Genomic DNA, 26,854 nt, shown 5'->3' with positions numbered 1-26,854 from the left:
TTTACATGGCGTACTGCTTATGGTTTATGGTGCATGCCTTTAATCACAGCACTTGAGAGGCAGAGCCAAGTGGATCTCTTGAGTGTGAGAGACCAGCTCGGTCTACAGAGTGAGTTCCAGAACAGCCAGGGCTACACAGAGAAACCCTGTCTCAACTTCTTCCTCCTCCTCCTCATAATGTACCCAATACCTGTGTGTTTCTTTGTTTAATTTACTACATGGCTTTAAGGTAGAAGTTGTTTGGAATGCCTGAAATGTTTTTTTCTTTCCTCTGATGTGATTGTTAAGTTTTCTGGGTATAGAATTCAGTGTTCTGAATAATTTTCTTTTAGAACTTTCAAAGCACAATTTCATTGGTTTTTTTTTTTTAATAGCTATTATTGATAGCTGTATGGTGCTTGTTCTTTTATAGTTTATCTACATCTACTTTCGTAAAAACTTAACATCTCAGAGAGTTAGGCACATCTCTGTTTTTATAATATATTTTATTAATTTATTCATGTTACATCTCAGTTGTTATCCCATCCCTTGTATCCTCCCATTCCTCCCTCCCATTTTTCCCTTACTCCCCTCGCCTATGACTGTGACTGAGGGGGACCTCCTCCCCCTGTATATGCTCATAGGGTATCAAGTCTCTTCTTGGTAACTTGCTATCCTTTCTCTGAGTAGGCACATCTCTTATGTCTGTAATCCCAGCAGTTTGGGAGGCTGAATGAGCCAACCTGGGTACATAGTAGTAAGGCCCTGCCACCTCCCCTCCCCCATTAAAAAAGAAAAAAGAAAGACTAGTTGGTGGAAACTGAAATAGAGATAGTTACTATAATTATTATTCTACAGTATTTTTACATAAGGAAGAGTAGTTGGAGTGACTGAAGTGAGACAGTCCTCTCCTCTGTTGTCATTCTATAACAATTTTAGAAAATACGTCAGTGAGTAACATCCAGCTTGGTGAGCTTTCATGTTCCTTCCACACTCTTAAGTGCATATACCTTGCATTGGAGTTTGACTTACCAAAACTTTAATCTATTAAATCTTCTCAGTAGAACAGTTCAAAATAAAGTTCTTTAGAGTGCTTTGTAATTTTAGCTTAGATACACTAAATATATATCTATTTTATACCTAATTTTCTTAATCTTGATGTTTCAAATTTTCTGTTTTCTATCAAATTTTTCATCTAAAATGCATCTTAACTACTTTTAAGCTACATTGGATCTTCCATTATATCTTTTATTTAGTGATTTTTTTTTTTTTTTTTTTTTGTTCTTTAAACCTAGCTCTGTGTGGACAGTAATGACCGCACGTTTCCGATTGCCTGCTGGCAGAACCTACAATGTCCGTGCATCAGAGTTGGCCCGAGAAAGACAGCATACAGAGGTGGTTTGCAACATTCTTCTTCTGGATAACACTGTACAGGCTTTCAGAGTTAATGTGAGTATTTTATTTTCTTCTTCTCCCCTTGGCATTATCATCATCATCATCATCATCACCATCATCATCATCATCTAGATATTAGTCTGGATTTAGATTTATTTTAAAACCAAAACCATTAAGTTATAATACAGTTTGACCAGTCTTAGTTAAGGAAGTCTTTTTGATGTTCATTCAGACTGAATCTTTCAAAAAGTACTGCTTACTGTTTACAAACAGCAGAACATCCTAGTTCATGAACAAATGTGGGAGGTTTTATAATGTGCATGAAGGTACATGAAAGGAATTTCTTCTCTAAAATACCTTATTTATTTCCAGGAAAGCCTTATTTATAACTGTCTATGAATACAATTTTTATTAAACAAAGATAAGAAATAAGATTGATCTTACATATAAGTATTGTCTAAAAAGGGCTATTCAACAATATTTGTTCTTGTTATTAATATCTAGCTTTAGTTGGTAATTGAGTTTTACCTATGTAGCATGTTTGTATTCATTTGTTTTCTTTGTGTGTGTGTGTGTGTGTGTGTGTGTGGGTGGTTTTTTTTTTTTTTTAAGTTTTACTTTTTATTATTATGTATACAGTGTTCTGCCTGCATGTACACCTGCAGGCCAGAAGAGGGTATCAGATCACATTATAGATGGTTGTGAGCCACCATGTGGTTGCTGGGAATTTAACTCAGGACCTCTGGAGGAACAGTCAGTGTCCTTAACCTCTGAACCGTCTCTCCAGCCCCCGTATTCATTTGTTTTCATTGCTGCATACTATTCTTTTGTATGAGCATACAAGAGTATATTTATTTTCCTATCTGTTTAGTTATTCTTTTTTCTTGGTTTGTGTTTGTGTTATTTCTACTATGGGCTTTTTAAATTCTTATACTTGTCTTAGTAATAAATACAAGGATACACACACCTTTTTTTTTTTTTTAATGAAAAAACTTCAAATCTGTAGGGAATGTGTATACTGAATACACAGTTCCCTTTGCCCAGACTGAACTGCTGTTAACATTTGTATTTGCTTTCTCTTTCCATCCTGAACTCCTTGAAAGTAAGTGCTAGACACACAAATAAGTATTTCGCATTGTGAGAGTCTTCTAAATTTATACAATATCATTGCCATAACCCCAAATTTGGCATTATACATGAGAATTATTTAATATGTAGTCCATAATTACATTCAAATTTCTGCGATGGCATATCCTCTGTTTCCTGGTGTATTGCTGGTGTATCTATACTTTAAAAATCTGTGATTTAAAATATTATTGTTTATTTACCAATTAACTTTTTAAGAACCTTTTTTTTAACTTACTGTATTCATGTATAATGTGCATAGAGTTTGTGGGTACACATGCCACAGTATGAATGTGGGGGTCAGAGGACAATTTTGTGGAGCTTGTTTTTTACTTTCTACCACTTTACATGGGTTTTGGAGATCAAACCCAGATTGCTAGGCTTGTGAGGTAAGTGCCACTTACCTTGCCAGTCCTGCTTACCAGTTTTTAAAAATTTAACAATTTTTATATGACTTAGTATGTAGTGCAGCAGGAACACTAATTTACCTTTAAAAAATCCTAAATTCCATTTCATATTTGAAAATAAATTGCAAAAGCAGAGAAAATTTCATTATTTATGAGGAAATTACTTAGCTGAACAGTTTAGTGTACTTTAAAAAATGCTAAATCTTAAATTTCTTTAATATTCTACTATCTACTAATAGGTGCAGAGTAGGCTATGAAGAAGAAATAAAAAGTAAAGAGAATTCTCCTTCATAAAAATTTCTGATTAATATAAATTTTGTAACAGATAATTGATTTTTGTAAAAAAAATGAGCACTGTTTCCCCCCCATCCCTGTTATGGACTCATAGAAATTCTTTTGGAGGTATAAATTTAATCTTACTTAGCTAATATAAATTTTTAGTTTTTATTTTAACTTATATGTCTGTATTTGTTTCAAAATATTATAAATGAATTTTCTGTGTATTTAACATCTTGTATACTTTTTCTCTTAAATGAATAAATTGGTGTAATTAGTTGACAGTAATATGCTAATTCCCAATGTAGTAATCATTGTACTAATTATTTTAGTTAGAAAGTCATGCATTTTGTGTATGTGTGTTTATTTTAGGTACACATGTACTTAACTACGAGTTCCAATTGAGATAGTAAGATCTTTGGTGCTAGAAAACATTTTTTGCTCTTATCTCGGGTCATCAGAAAACTGAAATATGATGGAACAGTGTTTATGAAAAATTGCCTGCTTATATGTAATATGCTTATTCCTCTGGGTAGTTGAATCCAAGATATCCAAACAGAGAGAATTGCTGTGCTCTTTTGTGTAGATTGTGTACATTTTAACCTATGTGCATAGCTTCCCAGTTAATATACTTTGCCACCTGTGTGTGGCAGAAACAACTAGTTGGGGATTAGTTCTGATCCTGAATTTTTCATGTTTGTTTATTCCCCGTAAGTCTCTATATTATGGGCAGCTTGTGGTAGGTTTTCCAGCGCACTCTAGTCACTGAGAGCACTCACTTTTCTTTGATGGTGACCGAGCAATGATAGGTGACATCATCCACTAGTATTTGCTTGTCATATATGTGTGCTGTGTATTTTTTCTTGTTTTAGACAGGGTCCAATTGTGTATCCTAAGGCCCCTCCCGCCACCCTCCACACCCCCCACACATAAGATAGGGTTTCTCTACGTAGCCTTGCCTATCCTGGACTCTCTTTATAGACTAGGCTGGCCTCGAACTCATAGCGATCTGCCTGCCTCTGCCTCGCCGAGTGTTGGGATTACAAGCATGTGCCAACTCACCTGGCTGTGTCCTGACTTCCTACTTCAACCTTCCAAATGCTGAGATTGGTGTACACTGCTACACCTGGCTTCCTAAAAAACTTGAACTGCAAGTAAAATTGTTACCAAAGCCTGCTTTTCCCATGTAGTAGTCATCCTGTGAAAGCTATTGCTATATATTTTCCTGAGGGAAATTGATACAGTGAAGGTACAGGTATAACATTCCTACATCTTTCTTGTTATTTCTTTGCTCTGGACATAGTAAGGTAAGCCTTTAAGTGCTGCTTTAGTTTTAAGGCCTATTTTAACTGTAGCTTTGGTGTTGCCGTTGATTTGCCAAATTGTGGAATTTGCTGTCCCTATCATGCTCTGAATTCTATTAATTTTTCATTCATGCTCCATTAAATACTTCAAAACATGTGCATCTATACTATAAAGATTGATGTCTTAAGCTTATGAGGATAGTCGTCATAATTTTCTAATTTGCTTTTGTATACCAGTTTAACAGTAAATTGTGTGACAAAGAAGGGCTGAGAAGAGATGTTCCTTTAGTACTACTGTGACTATTAATAACACACAACCACCGCTTATTATTGCTTGGGATTCACATAGAGGTGGCTGATATCTGCTTCTGCTTCATTTAGTATCAGAGCTCATCCAGAAGACTTTTTAGACTGGGTTGTAATGACCTGAAGCTTTATTCACTCGTGTGCATTACTGAAATCTCAGCTGCTGCTGAGGCATGTGTATATGGCCTTTGCTCATATTGGACTTCTTTATAGCACAGAAACTGGCTTCAGATGGTGAACATTCTGAGAGAGATAGACAGAGGCGGGAGAGGGAGAGAGAGGGAGAGAGAAAGGAGGAGGAAGAAAGGAGAAAGGAGGAAAGATGAAAGGAGAGAAAAAAGAAAAGAAGAAGAAAGAAAGGGGGCGAGTGGGGAGGAGGGAGGAAAAAGAAAGAGGGTAAGGTAAGAGAGACAGAGAGATTGTAACCATGTTGCCTTTTCGAAGATAGCCTTTGGAATTAGTTACTGTTCTTTTACCTTGTTATGTTTTTTACGACTATCACTAAATCACACTCGAGAGTCAAGGAAAGGTCAGTAGAATTTTCTGGAGGATCATGTGGGTTCAGAAATACGGCTGTGGCCCAACTGGGAAAATGTAGCATTCCACCATAGCCCACTGTTAGCGGCGTCCTTCCTACTCCAACGACTTTATCCCTTCATGGTACCTATCTTCTTCTATCTTATCTTGAAGTTTCTCCGAGAGCTCCCCTACTTCTTTCTGTTACTTGAATTGTATATCTTTGTACACTATACTTTAAAGTATATATGTATATGTAAGATTTGACATTTATTTTATTTATATGTGTGGTAAATGTATAGTGATAGATACATGTGATTTTGTTTGTAAAAACTGAAAGATTAAACTTTGTTATAATTTATTCAACACACATTGTTCGACATGCAATTCAGAGCTGCCTCACAGGTTCCAATATTTAATTTTAAAATTTTGAGATAGAATCTCACATCGTAACTCAAGTTGCCCTGGAACTTAATGTCTAGCCCAGGCTGATCCCAAAACTCATGTTAACCCTCCTGCCTCAGCTTCCTGTGTGCTGGTATTACAGGCACAAGCCACTATAGCTAGTATTTAAAGAAAAGAGAACAAAGCTTGTGAATTGAAGTTTTCATGCTTTATTTTTGTCTGATTTATATTTTCTCTTAATTTATTTCTTAAAGATGAAATTGTCTTAAAACTACAGATATCTTTTTTTTTAAAAGATTTATTTTATGTATTAGAGTGCTATATCTGCATGTATACCTGCATGCCAGAAGAGGACCTCAGATCCCAGTATAGATGGTTGTGAGCCACCATGTGGTTGCTGGGAATTGAACTCAGGACCTCTGGAAGAGCAATCAGTGCTTTTAACCTCTGAGCCATCTCTCCAGCTCCCCAGATATTTTCTTTTATTTGCTCCACATTTCTGTGTACCCAGTCTCAGTCTGTCTCCTTCCCTCCCTACTCCCCTCCCTGTCTTACACACACACACACACACACACGCACGCACACGCACACCACTTTTCCCCCCTAATGATATCAATACTTGAATTGTTAGTGAAAGACTACAGTATCTTTTCTTGTATTATATATTTTCTAGTAAGGTCAGAGTTTGTGTTAATGAATTCAGTTAAAGCTTTTGTTTTATTCATCTGTTTAAATGTTGGTTAACTAACTCAGTAGCATACACGCAGAGATGGAGGTGGCAAGAGTCACATGAAAACTTAAAGAAATACATAGCTAATGGGCTTAATATTTACTTAGAACTATTCTATAATCATGTTTTTATATTTGCTTACTTAAGTTGTACTATGGATTAAACCCAGGGCTTTGTACATGCTAGGCAAACACCCTGCCACTGGACTATGTTCCCAACCCTTTGGGATAGATTTCACTAAGTTGTGCTGGGCTGGCTTCTACTTGCTTGCGTGCTCTTGAATTTGCAGCCTTCCTGCCTTTAACTTCCTGAGTTGTGGCTTTACAGGTCTCTCACTAGCCTGGCTAATCATATTAAAGAAAAATTTGGGGATGTCTTTCTTGTAGTTATTGTTCCACTGGTTAACAAATACAAAACTAGTTAAGAGTCATTAGGTTATTTACAAAGGTATAGAAAAGACACTACCCCCCCCCCCGTGTGTGTGTGTGTGTGTGTGTATGTGCACTGCAGGAAGTCACTAAGTCAGACTTGGAAGTCAGACTAGGTATCATTCCATGAAACTGGAGTCAGAGACAGTTATAAAATAATATAAATGTTTTTTTTCTACTCCCCTTCTAGCTCCCAAATAATGGCAGGGAGACCTATTACATTTATTAATAAGCTTTCTGGGCAGATGGTGATCTATTCTAACCCGATTCTATTCTTCCCAGCCACATGCCTCCTGTTACTTGCCGTCTTAGTATGGTCTTGGCTGCTTCTGCTCCATCTGTGTGTCCTCATGGTGAGCTTCTCCTGGCCATTTCCTAATGGCCGCCTTCTCCTTGACCCACTTCTTCCTTTCCCACCTCTCCACCTGCTCTCAGACCTAACTCTCCTGCCTAGCTATGGGTTGTTCACCTCTTTATTAACCAATCAGACATGACGGAGAACAATTTTTATACAACACTCAGACAAGAGATTCTTCATAGAAATGACAGTGTCCATGTCTGAACTGCAGTCAGATCTTTGGGCACATAAACCAGCATCTGAATACACAGTGCACAAAATCATCCCCCAACAGACAGTTGGGAGCTGTCATATAGGGTGCTGGGAACTTAACCTGGGTCCTAGGCAGACACAGCAAGTGATCTTAACTGCTGAGGTATCTCTCCAGCGCCATATTAATTCCTTCAAAAAAATCTTTTACACATAACATCTTCCTTCAAAAAATCATAGACATAGTCGAGGACATAAATTTTTCTTTTTTAATAAATTTAAAAAATTTTTACATATACTTTTATATTATTATTCATATATACAATAAACTACTTACAGCAAGAACCATGAAATAATCAGGAATTATATAAATGTTACATTCTTAGTGTTTTGGCTATTTGTATTTGGCACCCTTGAAGAAAACATTTTTTCCTATCTTGGTGGTACTAAAATTCTGAATGTAAATCAATATCTATCATACCTCATCATTATTAACTTAAAACATCTAGACCTAAAAACATCTTAACCCCTAAATAACTAAGCTTAATTTTAAGACTAAACTATCTGATCTTCAACCCCATCAGAGATTTGAGAAGGAATAAAATTGATTACCTGAGTCTACAGAGGGTGCAGGTTGGTAGCTTTCCAAATGAGAAGATGACAGAGACAGTTTGCTTCCTGAGCCATCACCCAAAATTCTCTATAACGTTGGAACATCATCTTCAGCCTTCTGGCCCAATATATCTGGCAGACATATTTGTGAGGTAGGAGCTATTGAGGGCTTGCTTACCCTGTCTTGGCAGAGTTTGGCTATTGACTCTGCCTGCATCTAAGCTGGCCTTATTTTTTAGGTGTAATTCTGTCTGTGGTAGAAACGGCATTTTGCCCAGTGGCTGATTTGCCACATTTGAAGCCATCTCCATAAGGAGGTTCTTTGATCCTCATCAGCCTCTTTGAGGTAGGCTGGGTGTTGTTATGAGTTAACCTGTCTCATTGTCAATGAATCTTAAAAACAATAAAAACATTTTTAAAATACCATGTTCTGTATGTCTGAGGTTTTGAAGACCTTATCTAACTATTTTACCTTATCTTTCTATAGAATTGTATCTATCTTTTGTACCTAAGATTCTTGTAATAAAAATAGACTGGTAACTGATATGACCATGATTTCATCAACTAACAAGTTAACTTGTATAACTTATTTATCCTTAACAACCTGCAGTAGCACTTTCAAAGTATTGGAAATAAACCTTGCATTATAATTGAGTTGTATGGATACAATCCTGCATATTAGAGGATATATATATGTGTGTGTGTGTGTGTGAAGAATAATCTTAAATTTGAATTCTATAACACTACATCTAAAATTAAACTTATTTTGCATCTATATACAAAGTTCTATACTAGTGAATTAAAAATAACCTTGTGAGTGACAATTAAGGCATTAAGTTGAATAGATTGACTATTCTACTTTTTGTTCTATGTTCCCTGTATATTTCTTTTTGTTTGTTTGTTTGTTTTAATTTTTTATTATTAATTTATTCTTGTTACATCTCAATGGTTATCCCATCCCTTGTGTCCTCCCATTCTTCCCTATATATTTCTATATTCCCTTTTCTTTCTTTTCAACCCCTATCTCTACACCCTCCTCTCCCCCCGTTTCTCCACATCCCTTTTGGATTTTTGAGGCAGAGTTTCTCTGGATAGCCCTGGCTGTCCTTGGTAGACTCACTTGGTAGACTAGGCTGGCCTCAAACTCAGATTTATCTGCCTCTACCTCCTGAGTGCTGAGATTAAAGACATTTACCACCACTTGGCCTTTGGCCTCTCTTCTCTTTCTCTTTTTTTATTTTTGTCACAGTCTTGCTGTGTAGTGCTAGTTGGTTTGGTACTGCTTATATAGTTCAGGGTGATCTTGAACTAATTGCAGTCCTTCCTTTTTCTCTTTCTTTGTTTCTTTTTGTTTGTTTTGTTTTGTTTTGTTTTTTTGGAGACAGTATTTCTCTGAATAGCCTTGGCTGTCCTGGACTCACTTTGTAGACCAGGCTGGCCTCCAGCTCACAGTAGTCCGCCTACCTCTGCCTCCTAAGTGCTGTGATTAAAGACATGCGCCACCACACCTGGCAGTCCTTCCTTTTTCAAGACTCCCATAAGCTTTGAATATAGGTGTGCACCACACTCATGGTTTTATTTGTGTGGATGTGTGGTGTGTGGGTGTGCACATGGTTGGGCAGTTGTGTTTGCCTATGCATGTGAAGGCCAGAATTCAACTTTGTGGGTTTTTTATTTGTGATCCTCTACCATATTTTATTTATTTATTTTTGAGGGAAAGTCTTTCATTGATCCTGGAATTTACCATTTCAGCTAGACTAGCTGGCCAGCAAGCTCCTGGGATCTTTGTCTCTCCTCCCTATTCCTCCAGTATGAGAATTACAGGGGCATGGCATACCACCAGTGTTTGAGGTGGCTGCTAGGGATCCAACTCAGGCTCTTAAGCTTGAGTAGCAAGCACTTAACTCTGAGCCACCTTCCTAGTCTGTCCGTCCGTCCGTCCATCCATCCATCCATCCATCCATCCATTTATAATATGATAGACGTATTCAAAGTCAGGCTCTTACTCTTGTGTAGCAAGCACTTTACTCTGAGCCACCTTCCTAGACTGTCCATCTATCCTTCCATCCATCCATCCTTCCATCCATCCATCCTTCCATCCATCCATCTATCCATCCATCCATCCATCCATCCATTCTTCCTTCCTTCCATAATATGATAGATATATTCAAACTCAGGTTCTTATAGTTGTGTAGCAAGCATTTTACTTTCTGAGGCACTTTCCTAGCTCCTATCTATCTATCTATCTATCTATCTATCTATCTATCTATCTATCTATGATAATGTAAGCTTGGGTTCAGGCTGCAAGACAATCCTAAGTTATTTTGTTTGCCTTCCTTTAGTGCCTGTAGCTTTTTAATTAGGCTAGACAAGTTGACTAGTGAGCCCCAAGGATCTCCTGTCTTCATCTCCTTAGGGCTAGAATTACAAACAGATGCTACCAAACCTATTATTTTTATCTTTGTTGTGAGAATTGAATTCAAGCCTTAAGGCATGCACTTCACCAAGTGAGCCATTATCTATCCTGTCCCATATATTTTTTTTCTTTCTTACTAAAATCTGTGCCTCATACAGTGTGCTCAACATCAAATAGGAATGTTACTGAAGTGGTGGTTTATGTATCTAATTCACTAACCATTTGGAAAACCTGAGTTTATTCTGTTGCTTATGATCCAGTTAATGTACTCTTTAATTCCAGAAATGTTTTCTTAGAAACATTCTCTTTTAAATTTTTACAAAAGAACAATCCAGGTTTTTTTTTTTGTGTGTGTGTGTGTGCGTGTGTGTGTGTGTGTGTGTGTGTATGCACAGTCTCCCCCCTTCCCTCCCTCCCTCCCCCTCTCTCTGTCTCTCCTTCCATGGTTTGTTGAATAGGTACTACTTGGAAAACCCAGTTTTCTGCCAGTATTCGTTAAAAAACATATACACAGAAATGTATGAATTTGCTATATTATAATATAAAAGAAAAATCATTTTGAGGTTGGTTACTTTCTTTTTCTTTCTAGAATTAGGTCATGTTTCCCCTTTCATTAGAACAATAAAGTGTAGCTACTTATACCTCAAAGGGTGAACAGTTATTGAAAACATAGATACATTTTGATAAAAACTAATTCAGACAAGAGACAGCTTACAGGAGGAAGGGTTTATTTTGACACACAGTTTCAAAGGCTGCACAAGAAGTATAGTAGCAGGAGCAGGAGGCAATTTTTCACGTTACATCCATGGTAAGTAGAGCAGATGGGAAGTTGTTTGTGTCTCAAGGTTTTTTTTTCAGCGACTCACTTCTTCCACCAAGGCACAACAAGAACTACTAATAGTACTACCACCACCACCACAACCACTTTCTCCTCCTCCTCCTCTTCTTCTTCTTCGTTTTTCAAGACAAGGTTTCTTTGTATAGCCTTGGCTGTCCTTGACTCACTTTGTAGACCAGGCTGGCCTCGAACTCACAGTGATCTGCCTCCCACTGCCTCCCAAGTGCTAGGATTACAGGCATGTGCCCCTTCTTAAGGCTTCTACAACTTTACAAAAACCAGAGCCATCTGCTGGCACTAAGTGTTCAAACACATGAGCCTATATGGCCATTGCCCACTCAAACCATAGCATATGCAGATGTCTTTAGTTGTTTCTTACAGTTCTGGAGGATTTTTCTTTTAACTCTATGTTTTGTGTTGATTAAACTTTTTTCTTTGAGTGGTTTAAGGATGCCATTTTGTTGGTATTTCTAGTTTGTATTATGAAGTCATCTATCTTTTTAAGTTTTATTTATTTTATATGAATTGGTGTTCTTTCTGAATATATATCTATATACCACATGCATGAATTACAGACAGTTGTGAACCACTGTTGTGGTTGTGGGTGCTGGGAATTGAGCCCAGGTCATCTGGGAGAGCAGTCAGTTTTCCTAACCACTTAGCCATCTCTAGCCACTTATCTTCATTCTTAATATTTTTTAAATGATTCTATATTAAGTATTAATAACCATCCAACATATGCCCTTTCTTTCTCACTGTTTTTGAAGCCATCTTTTTACTTTTTAATAATTTTTTAATAATATAATTGGATGTCATCTTAAATTCATTGGTATGCAGCCTCTTTGGTGTTCATTGCCTTTTTGAGAATCTGTAAGTTAGTTTGATGGTGCACACCTTTAATCCTACCATCCTAGCATCCAGGATGGTAGAGGCAGATGGATTGCTGTGAGTTCGAGGCCAGACTGCCCTATAAAGAGAATCCAGGACAGCCAAAGCGCCCCAGAGAAATCCTGTCTTGAAAAAACAAACAAACAAAAAAGAAGAAAAAGAAAAGAAAAAAAAAGTTGGAAACTTTATCCATTATTGACTCAAGTATTTATTGTTTCTGCCAATTTTTTCTGATTGTTAGTTGTATTTATGACTATTTGCATCCCATCTAGCACACGCTCTTTGTAATTTTATTCTGTGTTTCAGTTTGAATAGCTAGTCTATCTCTTAAATTTGCCAGGGCTTTGGATTGTTTGGGTTGGCTTTGTTTTTGTTTGTTTTGTCTCATCTGCTGTTAAACTAAGCATTAGTTCTTGTATTTTGTAGTTGTAGGCTGTCTGTATAATTTTTATAGGTTCTAATTTTTTCTTCACATTTTATCTCACATTTTCTCCATTGTCTTTAATATGTTAGTTATTTTAATTCTCTTTCTAAGACCAATATTTAAATCTTAAAATCTTGTCACCTTAAGATTTTGTTAAGGGCTTTGCTTTCTAAGTATTTTTTGCCTTTGATTGAATCTGGACTCTTTTGTCTTCCCAGAATTGTGCAGCCTCTGAATTTCTTCTTGTCCTAGACTATAGATAAGGACACTTCAGAATTTTTAAAAGTAGATCTTTGTAGCCTTTTTTCTTTCTTGTCTAATAACGTACAATTCAATTGTTTTAGTAGCCCCAATTATACTTTTCATTTGATCACCCTAGCAAAGACTGCTTGCTCTTCTCTTTATTAGTCAGTATTTTCTTACTGTTTAGGAAATACTCGTGAGGATGAAGCCAGTGTAGAACTTGGTTTATCTGCTTTTGTTTTTTTCCTCAAGAATCATATTGCCTGTTTAAACCCCCCCTGCCCCCACACATTATGCATATACAAGTAGATATAGACTACATCCACATGTCTAGCTTTTGTAGGTGTTTGTGGCAGGACAGTATTTTAATACCAGCTACTTAGTTTGAACCAAAAATGACAGTCTTGATTGTTTTAGAAAATATAACATTATGTCATTTTATGATAATGTGTTTTTTACCTGAAACTTTTAACATATACATATATTCAGAGATCCATTCTTCGTTTGAACAAGGTAGATAACTGAGTGAAATTGAAGGATTCGGGTCTCACTGATACCTACATACATCTTGTAAAACCTAAGTGGTCTGAAATACACTGATTTGATAAAGGAGTAAAATGGTACTTGATTTCCAAAGATGAAACTCACGTTGTTGTGTTATTGATGAGTTTGATAGTTTAGATTTCAAGTAAGCAGCCATTTACCAGATTTGAGATATAACTTAATCCTAGTTGAGCTGGGTTAGCTTTCTTTAGAAAAGCATCTTTCATTGGCTATTGAATTGGTAACATTTTTGTGTTTGTTGTTTGCATTGCCACCTGTAGGCATAAGGTTATTGTAATTCAGATGCTAATTTCTGTACTTCCTACCCCCATATATGGTTGCAATCCTTGTTCTAAGAATCTCCTCTTTCAATGTTGTGTAAACACTGGTTCCCCAATTGTCCCCTGGTATCCAGTAAAGTAGCTTACATCCAATTGCTGAGCAAGGGAGAGAATAGGGCTGGCCTTTTGCCAACCAGGGAAGGAGGAGTTAAAGAGGAGGAAGTAGGGGGGTCAGCCACAGGCAGATGTCCAGGAGGGACTGAGAAACAGCTCGTCAAAGAAAGCTACAAAGTGCAAGTATTTCTGGGATGTATGCTGGAGGAAATCAAATTAGCTTAGAGGGTTAAGAATAGAGTGCGAACTGCTCAGTTCTTGTGCTATGAAACTTGTTAAAATAATATATAAGAGTCTCATTATTTGTGTGATAGCTGGGTTAAGAGGGAAACTGAGAAACAGTTTTATAAAAATAACTAACAGCCGCCATTTTATAATATTTTATCAATGTTTCTTTACTATAATCACAGTTTGTATGAAAAGCTTTTTAAGTGCAGTACCTTGTGAGTTACTTTTTATAGTCTTTGTGTCTGTGAGTGGTGTGTCTGTGCAAGTGTACAAGTATGTATGTATGTAGGTGTATGTGGAGGCTAGAGCTCATTCCTCAGTTCACCTTGTTTAAGACAGAGTCTGTCACTGAGGCCTGCGTACAGTTCTCTGAGCCTTGCGTCAGTGGCTCTGATTCCTTAGGGTGAACCCTGAGCTCTTTCAGCATTAACATCTCTCTGCAGGTAGCATTAACAGCTTTCCCAACTTCTCTGGGCAAATCTAACAGCTTTCCTAGCAGCTCTTTGCTCTTTGGAGCACTCCAGCTGTCCTCTCGCTGCTAGGCATTTTCTGGACCGGCAGCCCTGGTATTAGCAACTCTTGCTGCAACCAACGCTATTTGTAGTAGAAATCATGATAAGTATAAATTTATCTGAGTGAGGCTTTATCATGGCCTATGCTGAATACAGTTGGCAGTGCTAGGATGGAGGTCTCCTCATGAGAGTACGGGGTGGGCTTCATACATAGGAAAGGGCAGGGACATGTTTGCATTCGTCTTTGTGCAGTTTCTGCATGTCATATAGCCTGCAAGTATACTGTCATGAGTGGGAGAGATGCTTCTTTTTATGACAAGAGTGGGGATATCTGAAGTGTTGGCTGGGTGGCTAAGCCAAATCTTTTCCACACTTGTGACAGTTGCACTATGCAGCAGGTAGAAGTCTTCTGGGCTAGCATGGGACACGCAAAGCTGTGATAGCAGATGTGAAGACTCTTGGAGCTGTCGTCGGGTGTGTTGGATAGCAGGAGTTGCCAGCAGGTTGGCCAGAGCTTTTAAAGTAGTGACAGCTCCTCTGTTTTCTGTAAAAGCTGTAGCCTGAAATTATAGCAGCTTCCTTTGATGGGTCTTCAGGAGTAGTGAAAGTGCTGTTATAACCCAGCTGATGTGGAACTCCTGGGAGATGTTACCAGTAGCTCTGAACTTATCCCATTTTTATACTACATGGGGCAACCATGCTCCAGAGTGGGGTTAGCAGCCCAGGGGCCAAGTGTAAGAGCAGAACTCAGTTCTTGTCAGTCAAAGCCGTTCTCCCCATCCTGCCAACTCCAGCCCTAACCCTGACTGCAAAGAATTCTTGTTGTGTATCACCCACAGAAAACAAAAAGCTGACTCCTTAGAGGACCCCATACTCTAAAGTTTGCTTTTGTTTCCAATAAATGCAATCCACCCAGCAGTTATGTTTCTGGCTAATCCCCATATAAATGAAAAGTGCCCACTAGACTGTGGTCAGTTGTTGTTGGTGTGTCTCACAAATGCTGAAACAACATGGAATCTGCTTTGCATATTTATGTGCATAGTGTCTACTTATGTTACTTATAAAAGTCTTTGTTCTCACATGTACTGCACACACACGCTTCTTAGCCTGGCAACCCTTTTATCCTCCTGATTGGGAATTTCTTTTTTTTTTTTTTTTTTTTTTTTTTTATTAATTTATTCTTGTTACATCTCAATGTTTATCCCATCCCTTGTATCCTCCCATTCCTCCCCCCCCATTTTCCCATTATTCCCCTCCCCTATGACTGTTCCTGAGGGGGATTACGTCCCCCTATATATTCTCATAGGGTATCAAGTCTCTTCTTGGCTACTTGCTGTCCTTCCTCTGAGTGCCACCAGGTCTCCCCCTCCAGGGGACATGGTCAAATGTGAGGCACCAGAGTATGTGAGAAAGTCGTATCACACTCTCCACTCAACTGTGGAGAGTATTCTGACCATTGGCTAGATCTGGGAAGGGGTTTAAAGTTTACCTCCTGTATTGTCCTTGGCTGGTGCCTTAGTTTGAGCGGGACCCCTGGGCCCAAATCTGCCTATCATATTGTTCTACTTGTAGATTTCTAGGACCCTCTGGATCCTTTTATTTTGCTGTTCTCCCATGCGTCTCTCATTTAGAGTCCCAATAGGATGCCTTCCCCTCTGTCCCAGTTTCCTGGTAAGTGAAGGCTTTCGTGGGACATGCCCCTTGGGCTAGTATGCAGATATAAGTGAGTATATACCATTTGATTCTTTCTGCTTCTGGGTTAACTCACTCATTATGATCATTTCTAGCTCAATCCATTTATCCACAAATTTCGGGAATTCCTTGTTTTTAATAGCTGAGTAGTATTCCATAGTGTATATGTACCACAGTTTCTTTATCCACTCTTCTACTGAGGGACACTTAGGCTGTTTCCATGTTCTGGCTATTATGAATAAGGCTGCTATGAACATGGTTGAGCAAATTTTCTTGTTGTGTGCTGGAGCATCTTCTGGGTATATTCCAAGGAGTGGAATAGCTGGGTCTTGAGGAAGCCCTATTCCCATTTTTCTGAGATAGCACCAGATAGATTTCCAAAGTGGCTGTACTAGTTTGCATTCCCACCAGCAATGAAGGAGTGTTCCTCTCTCCCCACATCCTCGCCAGCATGTGGTGTCGCTTGAATTTTTGATCTTAGCCATTCTGATGGGTGTAAGATGGAATCTCAGAGTTGTTTTGATTTGCATTTCCCTGATGACTAAGGAGGTTGAGCATTTCTTTAAGTGTTTCTCAGCCATTTGATACTCCTCTGTTGAGAATTCTCTGTTTAGTTCCAAGCCCCATTTCTCAATTGGGTTATTCGGTTTGGTGGTGTTTAATTTCTTGAGTTCTTTATATATTTTGGATATTAGACCTTTGTCAGATGTAGGGTTGGTGAAGATTTTTTCCCAGTCTGTAGGCTGTCGCTTTGTTCTCTTGACAGTGTCTCCTGCCTTACAGAAGCTTCTCAGCCTCATGAGGTCCCATTTATTAATGGTTGACATTAAGGCCTGGGCCGTTGGTGTTCTGTTCAGGAAGTTGTCTCCTGTGCCAATATGTTCCAGGCTCTTTCCCACTTTTTCTTCTAAGTGAGTTAGTGTCTCTGGTTTTATGTTGAGGTCTTTAATCCACTTGGATTTGAGTTTTGTGCAAGGTGACAAATATGGGTCCAGTTTCATTTTTTACACATAGACCTCCAGTTAGACCAGCACCATTTGTTGAAGATGCTATCCTTTTTCCATTGAATGGATTTGGCTTCTTTGTCAAAAATCAAGTGACCATATGTGTGTGGATTCATATCTGGGTCTTCGATTCGATTCCACTGATCAACCAGCCTGTTGCTGTGCCAGTACCATGCTGTTTTAAGTACTATTGCTTTATAGTACAGTTTGAGATCAGGTATGGAGATTCCTCCGGAGCATCTTTTATTGTACAAGATTGTTTTAGCTATTCTGGGTTTTTTGTTTTTCCATATGAAGTTCAGAATTGAACTTTCAATGTCTTTAAAAAATTGTGTAGTTATTTTGATAGGGATTGCATTGAATCTATAGATTGCTTTTGGTAGGATGGCCATTTTTACTATGTTAATTCTCCCGATCCATGAGCAAGGAAGATCACGCCATCTTCTCAGGTCATCTTCAATCTCTTTCTTCAGAGTTTTGAAATTTTTTTCATACAAGTCCTTCACTTGCTTAGTTAGGGTAACTCCTAGATATTTTATATTGCTTGTGGCTAATGTGAAAGGTGTGGTTTTCCTAATTTCTTCCTCTGCAAGCTTGTCATTTGTGTATAGGAAGGCTACAGACTTTTTTGAGTTAATTTTGTATCCAGCCAATTTGCTGAAGGTGTTTATCAGCTTTAGGAGTTCTCTGGTGGAGTTTTGAGGGTCACTTATGTACACTATCATATCATCTGCAAAGAGGGATAATTTGACTTCCTCCTTTCCCATTTGGATCCCCTTGATCTCCTTTTGTTGTCTTATTGCTCTGGCTAGAACTTCGAGTACTATATTGAAGAGATATGGAGAGAGTGGGCAGCCTTGCCTTGTTCCCGATTTGAGAGGAATTTCCTTGAGTATCTCACCATTTACTTTGATTTTGGCTATTGGCTTGCTGTATATAGCCTTTATTATGTTGAGGAAAGTGCCTTGTATCCCCGATCTCTCTAAAACTTTAAACATGAATGGGTGTTGAATTTTATCAAATGCTTTCTCTGCATCCAAGGAGATAATCATGTGGTTTTTTATTTTCAGTTTGTTTATATGATGGATTACATTGATGGATTTCCGTATATTAAACCATCCCTGCATGCCTGGAATGAAGCCTACTTGGTCATGATGAATGATATCTTTGATGTGCTCCTGTATTCGTTTTGCAAGTATTTTATTTAGTATTTTTGCATCTATGTTCATAAGAGAAATTGGTCTGAAATTCTCTTTCTTTGTTGAGTCTTTGTGAGGTTTAGGTATCAATGAGACTATGGCCTCATAGAATGAATTTGGTAATTTTCCATCCATTTCTATCTTTTGGAGTAGCTTGAAGAGTATCGGTATTAGCTCGCCCTTAAAGGTCTGGTAGAATTCTGCACTGAAACCATCTGGCCCTGGGCTTTTTTTGGTTGGGAGACCATCGATGATTGCTTCTATTTCTGTCGGGGAGATGGGACTATTTAACTTGTTTATCTGTTCTTCACTCAACTTTGGCAAGTGAACTTGATCAAGAAAATCGTCCATTTCCCTTAGATTTTCAAATTTTGTGGCGTATATGCCTTCAAAGTAGGATCTTATGATTCTTTGAATTTCTTCGGTGTCTGTTGTTATGTCTCCCTTTTCATTTCTGATTTTGTTGATTTCAATACTGTCTCTCTGCCTTTAGTTAGTTTGGCTAATGGTCTGTCTATCTTGTTGATTTTCTCAAAGAACCAGCTTTTGGTTTTGTTGATTCTTTGGACTGTTTTCTTAGTTTCTAATTTGTTAATTTCAGCCCTGAGTTTGATAATTTCCAGGCGTCTACTCCTCTTGGGTGTTTCTGCTTCTTTTTTTTCTAGGGCTTCCAGTTGTGTTGTTAAGATGCTTATGTGCGATGTTTCCAATTTCTTTTTAAAGGCACTTAGTGCTATGAATTTTCCTCTTAGCACTGCTTTCAATGTATCCCACAAATTTGGGTATGTTGTTTCTTCATTTTCATTGAATTTCAGAAACTCCTTGATTTCTTTCTTTATTTCTTCCCTGACCCAGGTGTCATTTAGCAGAGAGTTGTTTAGTTTCCACAAACGTGTAGGCTTTTTGTTATTTCTGTTGTTGTTGAATTGCAGCCTAAGAGCATGGTGATCTGATAGGATACAAGGTATTATTTCAATCCTCTTGTATCTGTTGAGGCTTGCTTTGTGACCTACGATGTGATCAATTTTGGAGAAGGTTCCATGGGGTACAGAGAAGAAGGTGTATTCTTTCTTGTTTGGGTGAAAGGTTCTATAGATATCTGTTAGATCCATTTGACCCATGGCATTGGTTAATGATGTTATTTCTCGGCTTAGTTTCTGTTTCAATGACTTATCCTTCAGTGAGAGTGGGGTGTTGAAGTCTCCCACTATTATTGTGTGGGGATCGATGTGTGGTTTAAGCTTTTTTAGGAGATCTTTTACATATGTGGGTGCCCTTGTATTGGGAGCATAGATGTTCAGAATTGTGATGTCATCTTGGTTGACTTTACCTTTGATAAGTATGAAGTGTCCTTCCTCATCCCTTTTGATTAATTTTGGTTGAAACTCTATTTTGTTCGATACTAAAATGGCTACACCTGCTTGCTTCTTGTGACCATTTGCTTGGAATATTTTTTTCCAACCTTTTACCCTGAGGTAATGCCTTTCATTATGGGTGAGATGTGTTTCTTGGATGCAGAAGAATGTTGGGTCTTGTTTATGTACCCATTCGGTTAGTCTGTGTCTTTTTATTGGAGAATTGAGGCCATTGATGTTGAGAGATATTAATGACCAGTGACTGTTAAGAGTCTTAATTTTGATGTTGTTTCCAGTCGAGCGTTTGTGTAGTTGTGTTTTTGCCATGGGATAGTTATCTATTTCCTGGGTAGTTTTGGTTGTAGCTTGACCCTTTGGGATGGAGTTTTCCTTCTAGTACCTTCTGTAAAGCTGGGTTTGTGGATAGGTACTGTTTGAATTTGTTTTTGTCATGGAATATTTTGTTTTCTCCATCAATGGTTATTGATAATTTTGCTGGGTAAAGTAGTCTGGCCTGGCATCTGTGTTCTCTTAGGGTTTGCAGGATCTCTGTCCAGGACCTTCTGGCTTTTATGGTCTCTGCTGAGAAGTCAGGTGTAATTCTGATAGGTTTACCATTAAATGTTATTTGGCCCTTTTCCCTTGCAGCTTTTAATATTTTTTCTTTGTTCTGCATGTTTTGTGTTTTGATTATTATGTGGCGGGCAGTTTTTCTTTTCTGGTCAATTCTATTTGGTGTTCTGTAGGCCTCTTGTATGTTTATAGGCATCTCTTTCTTTAGATTGGGGAAATTTTCTTCTATGATTTTGTTGAGAATAGTTTCTGGGCCCTGGAGTCTGATGTCTTCTCTTTCTTCAATGCCTATTATCCGCAAATTTCTTCTTTTCATGGTGTCCTTAATTTCTTGGATGTTTTGTGTCAGGAGTTTTCCAGATTTGGCATTTTCTTTAATGGTTGATTCAATATCTGTGATTGTATCTTCTAGCCCTGAGATTCGTTCTTCCATCTCTTGGATTCTGTTAGAAAAGCTCACCTCTGTGTTGCTCGCCTTCTTCTCTGAGGTCTCACGTTCTCGTTTTTCTTCTGTCTGTGTGTTTATCATTGAATCCATTTTCATTTTCAGATCTTGAACTGATTTTTTGATTTCTTTCATCTGATTTTTTGTATATTCCTGAGTTTCTTCCATTGCCTCTTTATAGGTCTTCAGAGCTTGAACCGTTTTAGCTATTTCTTTCATCTGGTTGTTTGCATTTTCCTGCAATTTTTCCAGTTCCACTCTATGTGCTTCTTTTATGTCTCTCACCTGTTTGTCTGCGTCTTCCTGCATTTGATTACGAATTTTATTTGTTTCCTCCATTATCATCCTCATTACTAAGGATTTGAGGTCATTTTCTTGTATTTCCGTTGTATTTGAGTTCTCTGGGTGGTTTTCTTTGGGATAGCTGGAAACTGGAGACGCCATGTTGTTTTGGGGTTTTTTGCGTATGCTTTTTCGTTGTCCTTTAGACATCTTGCCGTCTTTGTTTTTGTTGGGTAGCTTTCAGAGTTGAATGGAGGGTGTCTGATGATAGATTCACTTGTTTTCTTACGATTTCCCTAGGCTGCGAGCTCAAAGCTTCACTGGTGTGGATGTTAGGAGGTTAGCCCTGTTGTTCTGGTCTCTCACAGCCAGTGATCCTCAGTCCCTCTCTGCTGTGGATCCTGCAATTGTTCTGGGTCTCTGAATGAGCGTTGGGTCAGGCCAAGGTATCCACAGCCTTCTGTGTTCCCTGCCAAGTCCAGCCAGGAGCACTGGGACCGAACCACGGGCAGAACTCAGCTAGATTCTCAGGGCCAGAACCGTCTGCCAAGCTCAGCTAGGGATTTTGGGCCCAAAATGCACACAGGGCCCAGCCAGAATTTTTGGGCTGGGACTACGCACCAAGCTCCACTAGGGCCTTTTGGCCCAAAGTGCGTGCTGTGGTCAGTTATTGACTCAGGGCCCGAACTGACCACCAATCTCAGCCAGGAATTCTGGATTCAAACTGTACACTGTGTCCAACCAGAGTCTTAGAGCTGGTGGAACCGAGAGCTCTGTCCAGCCTGTGCCACAGCAGGAGAACTGCGGCTGCTCTGAGTTAGCGCCAGTAGTGGAACAAGTGCTCCACCCGGACTGTGTCACCGCAGGGGAGCTGCCGCTGAGCTGAGGTGGTGCCTAGGATGGAACCGAGCACGTCACCAAGCCTGCGCCACAGCAGGAGAACTGTGGCTGCTCTGAGTTAGCGCCAGTGGTGGAACAAGTGCTCCGCCCGGACTGTGTCCCCGCAGGGGAGCTGCCGCTGAGCTGAGGTGGTGCCTAGGGTGGAGCCGCGCACGTCACCAAGCCTGCGCCACAGCAGGAGAACTGCGGCTGCTCTGAGTTAGCGCCAGTGGTGGAACAAGTGCTCCGCCCGGACTGTGTCCCCGCAGGGGAGCTGCCGCTGAGCTGAGGTGGTGCCTAGGATGGAACCGAGCACGTCACCAAGCCTGCGCCACAGCAGGAGAACTGTGGCTGCTCTGAGTTAGCGCCAGTGGTGGGACAAGTGCTCCGCCCGGACTGTGTCCCCGCAGGGGAGCTGCCGCTGAGCTGAGGTGGTGCCTAGGATGGAACCGAGCACGTCACCAAGCCTGCGCCACAGCAGGAGAACTGTGGCTGCTCTGAGTTAGCGCCAGTGGTGGGACAAGTGCTCCGCCCAGACTGTGTCCCCGCAGGGGAGCTGCCGCTGAGCTGAGGTAGTGCCTAGTGTGGAGCAGCGTGCTCAACTACGCCTGCGCCACAGCAGGGGAGCTATGGCCACGCTGAGTTAGTGCCTCAGGCAGAATTGTTTGCTGGGCCGGGCCAATACCCGGGACTCTGGGGCCGAACTGTCCGCCGAGTCCAATCTGGGTCCAAAGGCTCCACGCGACCCAAATCCTGCCCCGAGTCCCCTCTCCCGCAGCAATTCCCACCAGCCACCACACCAATCGCCTCCACCGGAAGGCTATGAGCTGCAAACCTCAGCCGCCGCTGCTGGTGCCGCTGGTGCTGCCGCCTCTACCGCTGCCGCTCCGATCAGAGAAAAACCACGCTCCTCCCGTGTGCAGGGGCACGCAGGTCCTCCGCACCCTGGTCCCTCCGAACCGTGGAGCACTCCCGCTGCCGTGATGTTCGGACCTCGGTGTTCCTGGCTCAGAAATCTGTGCAATTCCCTGAATTGTTCACTGGAGCCTCCAAACGCGGTCCACACTGCTCGCCGCCATCTTGGATCCCTCACTGCTCGCCGCCATCTTGGATCCCTCGGGAATTTCTTATAGTAATGTACTTTTCTCTTAAATATTGTTCTTGATATTTTTTTCTGACTTTTTTTTTTAGTTTTTTGAAATACATATATAATTTTTAAATATTTTTATTTTTATCTGTGTGAGTGGTTTTGCCCGAATGTATGGCAGTATACCGTATGCATACCTGGTGCCTGCCCTTGGAGGCCAGGAGAGAACATTGTATGTCCTTGGAATGAAAGGTTATGAGTTGCTGTTGTGGGTGCTAGGAAGGTAGGTCTTCTGGAAGAGCAGCTGATGCTCTTAAGTGAGGAGCCATCTTTACAGCCCCCTAGTTTTTTGTTTTTGTTTTTTAACATATTACTTTGTTTAGTTCCCACAAAGGAAAACAACAGCTGCTATAGATGAAGAATTAATAATAGTGTTATGACTTATTTTTCTGGATGTGCAAACATTTCCTTTTGGTTTGTTTATGATAAACATCAGCTGATAGTTTTGGCTGCTTCTTTTGCAGTTAAAAAAACCCTATGTAAAAAGAGATCTGTAAGTAAATAGTTACTTTACATTGAATAACGACTTAATTTTACCCCATTAGCTTACATCTTAGATGTATTAATTTTCCTTTCTTAGAAAAAAAAACCTTTTAATGGATTCTTTGTGAATTTCATATCATGCACCCTGATCCTACTCATCTCCCTATCCCCCCATATCCACCCTCTAGCCTTGCAGCCCCCACCCCTAAAGAAAACAAAACAAAAATCTCTCCTTGGAAGCAGCAGTCTATCACTGTTTATCACACAGTATACTTTTTTGCCAAAACAGCTTAACTTACAAATGTTCATTGCAATGAGTCCTTGGTCTGCTTAGAGACTAGAGCTGTGAGGCTTCTCGACTCCAGTGCCTCAGGATACCCTTGGGACACTGACTCACCTCAGGGCTTGACTACCTTCCCAGCCCTCCGAGTTGTGGACATCCTTCCACCTGAGTACCAGAATGCAGGCCACCCACCTACAACACACAACCCAATGAAAACATCTATATACAGTAAAGTTAGAAGTGTCCCAGAGTGATAAGGCTGGGTGGTGTCACACACCTTTAATCCTAGCGCTCAAGTAGGTGGATCTTTGTGAGTTCAAGGCCAGCCAGGGCTACACAGAGAAATCCTGTCTCAACAAACAAACAGACAAACAAAAAACAACAAAACAGAACACAGCAACAGCCAAAAAAGAATTCCAGGATAAGCACGTCACCAGTGCCTCCAAAACCTTTCTTCTTCTGACATTCTTAGGTATCTTCCTCTTTTTAATAGGATTCTTGTCCTCATAAATGAGTGATTCCTCCCATCATAGCACTGGTGGTTGCTGAAGTGTGTGAGGGAATGAAGCTGTGAGCTCATAACACTTGCTTGCTCTTGCCGTCCTTTCTCCTGTGCTGATTCTCGTGAGTCTGCCCCCTGGGGGGTGTCTGAGCACTGCTCCTTAAGCTCACTAATAACAACTGCTCAATGCATGTGTCTTGGCTGGTTCCAGACCCTTTGCTTCCACTCAGCTTCTGTTTCATCATAATGTATTAGAACCAAGCATGGTGGGATGTATTTCTTAGATGCTCCTTTTAAAGTTTTTTTTTTCCTTGAAGCTTCTGACTGGCCCTCTTTATCTTCCTTTTTATCCTCAGAGCTGCTTATCATATTGCTGGGGTAGAGCTTAAACGAAAGTGAGTCACTCTTGCCAAGGCTGCCCATCACTGCAGTCTTGGGGATGTTTTCTAAATCCATGTGAATCTTTACCAGACTCAAAACTGCAGGATGTCCCTGCAGAGATTCTCCTGAGGCTTCTTCCAGGATGAGGTGACTCAAATCCATAAGGTACATGAGCAATGTGAGAAGCTCAGCCCTTCTCTGTAGCATGTGTTCCAGCTTGAACATTGTCAGTGCTTGCTTGTGTAGTTACAGCCATTACCTGATCCTGGAGGCTTCTCAGAAGTGTTACTGAGCTTGACACATCTGACTCCAATACTTTTGGAGCCATCACCTTTGCAAAGTCCACACTTTTCAGGACCCTCCTTTTTCTTCTTTTTTATTACATTTATTTAATTCTTTTGAGGTGAGGACACACATCCCTGGAGGTCAGAGAATAAATATCTACTTTAACCATATAGGTCTCAATGATTGAACTTAGGCTTGATGGCAAGTGCCTTTCCTTGCTGATGCATCTGGCCAGCCTCCATCTATTTTATTTCAAAATGTCCTGTAATTTTCTATGACTGTTTTTCTGTCCTTTAATCCTTATTTTTTTCATGAGTCTATTACTGCTTTGTATATGTTTGGACTAATGCCTACTCACGCATCTTGTTTATTTTGGCATCTTTTCTATTGTTAAATAGTAAGTTTCTTTTCTATATTATGGATACAAGCCACTTACTAGGTTAGGTATATGGTTTACAAACATCTTTCAGTCTTTGTTCTCTGAGTTATCTTTTTATGGTTTTGATGTTATCTTTTAAAATAGAAAATTCTTAACTTTTAGATTTGAGTTTGTCATATCTTTTAAAAAAAAAAAAAAAAAGCCTGGCCCATGGTTGCTAGGAATTGAGTTTTTGTTTTTTTGTTTTTTTATGATGCCAGATAGGAGTCCAATTTTAATCTTTTGTACATGAATATCCACTTAACCAGTTCATTCCTATCTGGATGTTTTTGGCTCTTGTAACAGCAAATGCAGTAGTTGATTTCTGAAGTCTGTGTTTTTCCCATTTGAATATCTTGTTATAAGAACATCACATCATCTTGATTTTTGTACTTTCATAGAAAATTTTAAAGCTGGGAAATGTGAGTTCTCCAGCATTGTTCTTTTTCATTTTTCTGTATATGTACATTTAAGATTACTGTCTTAGAACAGGAGAGATGGTTTCAATGATTAAGAACATATTTTTGGGCCAAGCATGGTGGCACATGCCTTTAATCCCAGCATTCAGGAGGCAGAGCTAGGTGGTTCTCTGTGAGTTCAAGGACAGCCTGGTTTACAAAGAGAGTCCAGGACAGCCAAGGTTATACAGAGAGACCCTGTCTTGAAAAACAAAAATACAAAAAACAAACAAAAAAAGAAAAAGAACTCAGGATACACAATTAGACCCTGTCTAAAACAATATCGCTCTTATAGAGAATCAAGTCCAGTTCTGAGCAACCATGTTGGGCGGCTTACAGCCTATCTGTAACTCCTTCCTCCATGGTCAACTGTACTTATTACATGCACACAAACATGTAATTAAGAAATTGCTGTATTATTGGTGGATTGCTATTTTGTCGTTTATATTACTTCTTTGTCTCTTAAAATCTATTGCTCTGAGGTCTTCTTTCTCTGATACTAATATAGGCACGTTATAGACCATTTGAATGGTCTGTCTCTTTCATTATCCATCATTTACTTTCAGCTTCTCTGTTGATTGTATAATATATCCAAAATATATTGAGAATTTGAATTGTGCTTTTGTGTGTATAGTTCAGCTTTAAAAAAAAAAAAACGTCCAACACAATAAGATAAGTAAGATTCGAGCGCATATTGTAATAGGGCTTGTTAAAGAACCCAAGTAAAGCAAAATACCTTATGAAAACATGTGTTTATATGAAAAGCCTGTATTCTAGATAGCAGCATCCTCAATGTAAGATAAAGTAGGGGGAATAGGAAAACAAAGAGACTTTTCTGCTTTGATCTTAAATCTAGATAAGTTATCCTGAAAATTTGTAACTATGAGAATGTCTTAATATGAGTCTAAAGTTTGAATTTTATACTACTTACTGTTCATAGAATTTCAAAAT

The 26,854-nt window shown here is 39.4% G+C and overlaps 1 protein-coding gene and 1 pseudogene across 2 annotated transcripts in view; one reads left to right on the top strand and one right to left on the bottom strand.

Annotated features, from left to right (window-relative positions):
* Ptpn4 (protein tyrosine phosphatase non-receptor type 4) overlaps nt 1-26,854 on the top strand; it is a 149,824-nt gene that overhangs the window by 30,905 nt on the left and 92,065 nt on the right. For both annotated transcript variants that reach the window (XM_051147265.1, XM_051147264.1), the window contains exon 2: nt 1,275-1,428. In XM_051147265.1, coding sequence (XP_051003222.1) covers nt 1,291-1,428 — 138 coding nt within the window. In that variant the 5' untranslated portion in view covers nt 1,275-1,290. The remainder of the gene's footprint in view (nt 1-1,274; nt 1,429-26,854) is intronic.
* On the bottom strand, nt 3,627-25,070 carry LOC127190882 (neuroguidin-like; annotated as a pseudogene).

The sequence above is a fragment of the Acomys russatus genome, chromosome 6 (genome assembly GCF_903995435.1).
Source record: "Acomys russatus chromosome 6, mAcoRus1.1, whole genome shotgun sequence".
Classification (NCBI taxonomy): domain Eukaryota; kingdom Metazoa; phylum Chordata; class Mammalia; order Rodentia; family Muridae; genus Acomys; species Acomys russatus.
The sequence above is the reverse complement of the archived record's forward strand: the minus strand, read 5'-3'. Positions and strand labels throughout refer to the sequence as shown.